The sequence below is a fragment of the Benincasa hispida genome, chromosome 12 (assembly GCF_027475165.1).
Source record: "Benincasa hispida cultivar pf3 chromosome 12, pf3_genome.v1.1, whole genome shotgun sequence".
Taxonomy (NCBI): Eukaryota; Viridiplantae; Streptophyta; class Magnoliopsida; order Cucurbitales; family Cucurbitaceae; genus Benincasa; species Benincasa hispida.
Genome location: NC_143489.1, coordinates 80,786,967 through 80,793,945, shown reverse-complemented (window position 1 = coordinate 80,793,945; position 6,979 = coordinate 80,786,967). Strand labels below are relative to the sequence as shown.

At 30.4% G+C, this 6,979-nt stretch overlaps 1 protein-coding gene across 2 annotated transcripts; it reads left to right on the top strand.

Moving 5' to 3' along the window:
• The first annotated feature begins 3,169 nt into the window (after positions 1-3,169).
• Positions 3,170-6,057, top strand: LOC120068402 (ACT domain-containing protein ACR4-like). Of its 2 annotated transcripts, none has more exons than XM_039020158.2 (7): positions 3,170-3,547; positions 3,630-3,675; positions 3,756-3,870; positions 3,987-4,054; positions 4,520-5,119; positions 5,249-5,353; positions 5,442-6,057. In XM_039020158.2, the coding sequence occupies exons 1-7, from the start codon at positions 3,474-3,476 to the stop codon at positions 5,787-5,789; spliced, it is 1,356 nt and encodes a 451-aa protein (XP_038876086.1). In that variant the 5' UTR covers positions 3,170-3,473; the 3' UTR covers positions 5,790-6,057. The 2 variants fall into 2 exon arrangements, with proteins under 2 accessions (XP_038876086.1, XP_038876085.1); XM_039020157.2 differs by having other exon boundaries at positions 5,246-5,353.
• The last annotated feature ends 922 nt before the right edge of the window (positions 6,058-6,979 follow it).

Here is a 6,979-nt window from a genome sequence, read left to right as displayed (position 1 = left end):
TATCCATACATTTATTTAAATGTATTTATTATTGTAGCTAATTTAAAGGCTAGAAAGAAAAATTAAAGAGACAAATGCTTATCTTATAGCACAATGAAGTGCCCTAAAAGGTCTACAAGTGTTTTTTTTTTTTTTTTTTCCGTCATAGGGTATCCTAAGGGACAGCCTAATCTCACTAGATTTTAATAGGATATAGATATTGAGGATTTGGGTAGTTGGGATGCTTTAAAAAATTGTAAAAGCTTAACTTAAAATTTTGACTTAGCATTTGTTTTAATCTCTAACTGTTAGATTTTTTTTTTTAATTAGTCTCCATTTTTTATTAAAAAAATCAATTCAATTTCTTATGTTTAAATTTTTTCAAAATATTCTATTTTTCTCTCTAATATTAAAATTGGTTGATGTTAAAACTTACATAATAATTTTTTGAGGGTTAGCAAAATTTTAAAAAGTAGATTATATGTCAAGGAGATATTTAAAATATTTATTTGTTAAGTATACTCTATCGAATTATTATTATTATTATTATTAAAAAGATATTGAATTTAGTATTAAGATCGTGTTTTTTAAATTAATTATCCAAATGACTCAATTTGAATTTTGTATTTTCGATTTCAATGTATTATTTATCTAATTGTTGAAGTTAATTTAATTAGACAAGTTAATTATTAAACAATAAAATTAGGTTTAAAATATTAAATTTAACTAACTTTCCAATAAAAGATGAGAACATGTATAAATTCTTAAAAATCTAAAAAAATCAAACAAAAAGAAAAAAAAAACATTTAGTTTGTATGTTAAATTCGTGTAACATGATGTTGAGAAGTCGACCTATAAAGAACATGTGAACTTACCAATTCAAATATTGACTACACAAATTTCTTCTATGTAATATAAATAGAGACAACACATATCCAAATTTTTTGACTTCATACTACACTTCTCAATCTCGTGAACCATCACCCCTATCCAAGAGAGAACAAACCTGAAAATAAAATGAAAATAATAATTATTATTATTTATTTTATTTTTTGAAATTAAATGAACAAAGAAAAAAAGAAAAAGAAAAGTTGAACTCAAACTATACAAGAAGACGACCAAAATGCCAAGTAGCAGAAGTGGATGTGGGCCCCACCAAAAACAATGCTGCCCGTACCGTACATGAAAGTCCCATATATATATATATATATATATATATATATATATATATATATATTTTTTTTTAAAAAAAAAAAAAATGCTAAATTATTATTTTAAAAAGATACCCCATGTCTACTAACCTCTTTTTGGAATATTTATTGTTTTTTACTTAATAATAGTTTATATTTTGAAAGTAAATATCAATTTACATAGAGTTAGGATTTTCAAATTAAAATCTATTAAAGTTTAAACTTCCATCTTTTATTATATTTTAACGTTAAATTTTTATGTTACACCCACATAAAACTTAGATTATAGAAAGGATTCGATTTTTCCAATTCACATAAAAGAAATCAACTTAATCACCCATATAATTAAAAGGTTATGACAAATTAACCAAGGGATGGAATTGAGTTGGGCAGGACTAGTGTAAGACAACCAAAACTCCATTAACCCGGTCCAACTTGTCATGATAACTAGCCAAAAACTTTGAAAATTTTGTCAATAAGGTGCTAAATAATAAATATGTATAATGTAGCCAACACAATAAAGGATTATTATTGTTTTCCCCTCCACATCTACTTCGATTTTACTCAATATTAACTTAATGGGTAGAGCATGTTGGACAAGTACCACATCGATATGTAACCTTATGTGTGAATTTGTTTCTCCGTATTGGACAATTCTTCAACTCTAACCTAATGAGGGTGTGATTATCCCTCAACATTTGTATCTACTATTGGCACATGTCATTTATTTTAATATAATATAATTTTAAGTATATAATATTTTAATCCTTTATCGATAATTAAATTATATATATTTATTATTTGTAGTTCAACAAGTGTAAGGAGATTAAATTTTCAACTTAAAGAAAAGATAGTTAACGATTCATCCAAACTAAACTTAAATTAGAATATGTATTTTATTCATTTACTTAAATTAGAATTATATATATTTACTAGAGGAAGTATTTAAATTCACATTTGAAACTTATTACGATTTAATAATTAAAACCTAATATTTTAAAATTAGAAACTAAAATAAAATATGTTAAATTACAAATTTACTCTCTATAATTTAGATAAAGTTAGAATTTAGTCTATGCGATTTTAAAGTTTAAAATTTAGTCTATATGATTTAATAAAATATTCATAAATAGTTCATCAAATTATAGATTAAATTCTAATTATTAACCATAAAAATTAAATTTTAACTAAATCATAACAATCAAAATTATAATTTAACTAATAAAATATGTATAAAATAGTTTAGAGGCGGAAACAAGTTTTTGGTCAAACAGTTAACAATAACTTTTTATGCAAATATATCTATATATCCCGAAATAAAATGAAGCGACTCCATTTTAAATAATAAAAAGGAACAAACTGCGAACATAATTTTATCTCAACCTTCGTATTCATTGAGTTAACCAAATGCATATATATATATTCACTAATTAAGCATTACATTCGACCTAAAAGGTCAGACGATTGAATGTATGTCCTTACATAATTACAAAAAATTTAAGGTTTGTTTGGTTGAAAATCTGAATTCTATTTTATGTTTTTAAATTCAACAAATATGTATTTAGTAGATAACCCGAATCATGTTTCTGAAAATTGTTATCAGATTTTGTGATCCTAACAATGAAAAATCTGAAAATAAACATTTTTGTGTTTTATTTGCATCCAGTTTTCTAATTTTAAAATTTAAAATACAGAATTGTATTAAATAAAGATGAAAACACATTTAAAAATATAATATATTAGGTTATAAACTCACTCATTTTTTTAAAAAAAACTATATAATATTATGTAATGATATTACAAATAATAATTATATAATTTATTTAAACATAAATCATATTAAAAAATAAATTAATAATAGTGTATTGTCAATCAAATATTAATAGATATATGTAACTTCAAATTAGAATCGGATTTCAAAAAGATAATATGGAGACATGAAATGTAATTTTAAATTTATGTTTTAAAATTCTTATATATATAATAAGAAAGGAAAAAACTATTGAGCCATCTCAAGAGCCACCAAAGAGACAGTGCAGAAAGCACAAACAAAAGGTCAGTTTCAAACCACAGAAAGCCACAGAAAGAGAAGGTGAAACAAAAACAGAGAGAGAGGCTGAGAGAGCCTTTGCAAATCAGAAATCCTAAAGGTATCTCAAAGAAACTCGGAGACATCCATTTCTTTTTCCCTAAAAATAACCCCAAACTCACTCACAATCCTCTCTCCCCACACCCTTTTCCAGTACTTCCCTCTGCTTTTTTACCCATTTCCCTCTTCTTCTTCTTCTTCTTCTTCTTCTTCTTATGGATTGTTGGTCCCTCTCTCTCCCTCTTGACGACGAGTTTGAGAAGCTCGTCAATCGTATGAACCCTCCCAGGTTTCTTTTTTTCTTTAATCTTCGATTTTCATCATGGGTTTGTTTCCTCTGTTTCTTTTCTCAAATGGGTTTCGTTTTCCAGGGTCACCATTGATAATGATTCCAGCAGGAAAGCTACTCTGATTAAGGTATTTTTTTTCCGACTTCAATTCCCATCTTGAAGATGGGTTTTGGGTTCTAATTGGATTTCAGTGGTGAAAATTTTCAGGTTGATAGTGCGAATAAGCGTGGGAGTTTGCTGGAAGTGGTTCAGGTTCTTAATGATTTGAATCTCATAATTAGACGAGCTTACATTTCTTCTGATGGCGAATGGTTCATGGATGGTGAGCTAAGATTTTTTTTCTTTACTTGAAACTGAATTTCCATTTAAAATAAATAAAGGGTCTCCGATTTTGTGAACTATTATTCATTATCATTTTTTCCTCTTTTTGTTCTGCAGTGTTCCATGTAACGGATCAACGTGGGAACAAGCTCTCTGAAAATGATGTTGCTGAGCGCATTCAACAGGTGAATTTCAATGCCCTCTTTTCATTCATCCGTACGGTTTTCTTAAGCTTAGAACTCCATTTCAAAGGCTTCCTTTGTTCATCTTTCACTGGAATTATAAGGAAACATGGGAATTGGGGAAGAGGGTTCTGATTCTGGATTAGCTTTTCTTAGGAATTCAGTGTGATTTTGCTCTCTGGTCTTCTCTCTTTCAACTGCGTCAGAATTTCCCACTTTTGATTTGCATATTATATGGTATGCTTGTTGCTGAATGTGTTGATTTTGGGTAACTAATCATTTAAAGGATAGAGGATGTTTGAGAAAATATTTGAAACTTTTATGTGAAAAATGAACATAATGTGTGATCAGATAAGCTTCATTAGTAAGAATTTGTTTGACAGTTCGCTTGTTGGTTGATTTGAGAAATTTGCATGTGCTGAGATGCTATGTTATGTTTGTGCTTATGGATGAATTTTCTTGCTGCAGTCACTTGGGCCGAGGGCACGGAGCTTCCGGTCGTTGAGGAGATCGGTTGGTGTTCAAGCTGCTGAGGAACATACAACCATTGAATTGACTGGAAGAGATAGGCCTGGTTTGCTCTCTGAGGTTTTTGCTGTTCTATCAGACCTCAAATGCAATGTGGTAGCTGCTGAAGTTTGGACTCATAATTCAAGAATGGCATCTGTTGTCTACATCACCGACGAGGCTACTGGGTTTCCAATTGATGATCCTGATCGGCTTGGTAAGATAAAGCAGCTTCTCCTCTTTGTCTTAAAAGGGGATCGAGATAAGCGGAGTGCCAACACTGCTGTTTCGGTGGGTTCTACTCACAAGGAAAGGAGGCTGCACCAAATGATGTATGCAGACCGCGATTACGACCGAGATGATTTGGACTGCGGCTCGACAAGTGATCGGAGAAAACCCCTCGTGACCGTCGAGAACTGCGCCGATAAGGGATATACCGTTGTGAACTTGAGGTCTCCTGACCGTCCAAAGTTGCTGTTTGATACTGTTTGCACACTAACAGACATGCAGTATGTGGTTTACCATGCTACTGTCATTGCTGAAGGACCAGAGGCTTCTCAGGTAACTTCTTATCTGTTCATGGCCTGTGCCGCTCTTTCGTGATCCATTTGATGTATCTCGGTTTCGTTAAATTGCCCCACGCGTGAAGCTGAAAGCTGAAACTCATTTGAATATGCATTTGTTAAGCAGGAGTATTATATCCGGCATATGGATGGAAGTCCTATTAGTTCTGAAGCAGAGAGGCAAAGAGTAATCCATTGCTTAGAGGCTGCCATTCGAAGGCGAACATCTGAGGTGATAAATGATGTTGATTTACATTTCCTGCCTAAGATTTGTATTCTTGATTCGAGTCTTACATGATTGTGCTCTCTTAAATACTCAGGGTATAAGACTAGAACTTTGCAGTGATGACAGGGCTGGACTCCTTTCCGATGTAACTCGAATCTTCAGAGAAAATGGTCTTTCAGTCACTCGAGCTGAAGTTACCACCCGAGGTTCTCAGGCTGTTAATGTGTTCTATGTAACTGATGCATCTGGGAATCCAGTCAAGAGTGAGATGATCGAAGCTGTTCGAAAAGAGATTGGCCTCACAGTATTGTGTGTCAAAGACGACGAATTCTGCACAAAATCTCAAACCCCAGAAAGCAGTAGATTTTCGCTCGGTAATCTTTTTCGATCTAGATCAGAGAAGTTTCTTTACAATTTGGGGTTGATAAAGTCATGTTCCTGAGAAAATTGGTTTAGTGAATGTTAGAAATCTCCTTGTGAATAAATGGCTTTAGAAAGAGCTCAAAATTACACCAGAGTTTAGGTCAATCCTTTTGTTGATCTTTGCAAGTTCAGTTTCAACTTGTACAGTAGTCTTATTCATCATGTATATGCATTAACAATTCCATCCTTTGCTCTAAATATCTTGTAAATATATACTGTATCATACCAAAGCAACCATTTATTTCTTAATATCTTTAATCAAGTAGCTTATGTTTTAATACTTAAAATCCCTGTTCTCAAATGTATTTTCAGAAGTAATCTTATTTATTTATTTAAAAAAAGTTCTATCATTGGCTAAATGCCAATTAGTTTAAATAGAAAATGGGATACTTTTTTTTTTTTTTTTTTGTATGATCTTGTATATTCTTTCATTTTTTCTGAATGACCAAAAAGAAAAAAAAAATAATGGAATATAATTTGCCGGGTAGTTTGTTGTTCAAACATGATTTATTTCTTTTGGAATATTTATATCATAAAAGGTAAATGCTCTTATTTATTACCATAGTGAAAAACATTTTCACCCCATCTATTTGAGTGACATGTTTGGTAAGAATTTTTTTGATATGGGTGTTTGCTTTATGTTCACAATTTGATTGCAAGTGCATTGTGACAAAGCTTCCAATTAATTGATAGGTTTGATGGGGAGAAGAAAGAAAGAAAGGTACAACTAAACCATTACCATTCATTATTTTGAATATAATGCATTTTGGTTAAAATTTGTAAAAAAGAATTATTGTAGATTTGTAGTGAGTAAGTAAATTTGAATGACTAAAGAGAGATTGGATCCTATGTACTTTGAGCAAAAACAAATTTGATTTGATTCCATATATTTCAACCCACTTGGATGAAAAGAAAAAGAGGAAAAGAAGAAACTTAGAGAATTTTTGTAAAAAATTTAATGGTTGAGATTACTCATTGTTTTTGGAATCTTAAAACTAAAATAAAAACCAACCCATTGATATGTAATTCTATGAGAACCAATTGTCACAATCATAACTTTCTTTGCAACACATATTCTTTTGCAAAATATACTTTATAAAGAAGGAACAAATAAAAACTTATTTTATTTATGTGGCTAAGGCTAACTTCTAAATTTTGAAACTTCTATGGAATCTTTAGGGAGAAAAAGCACTCAGAGAATGGAAGGAT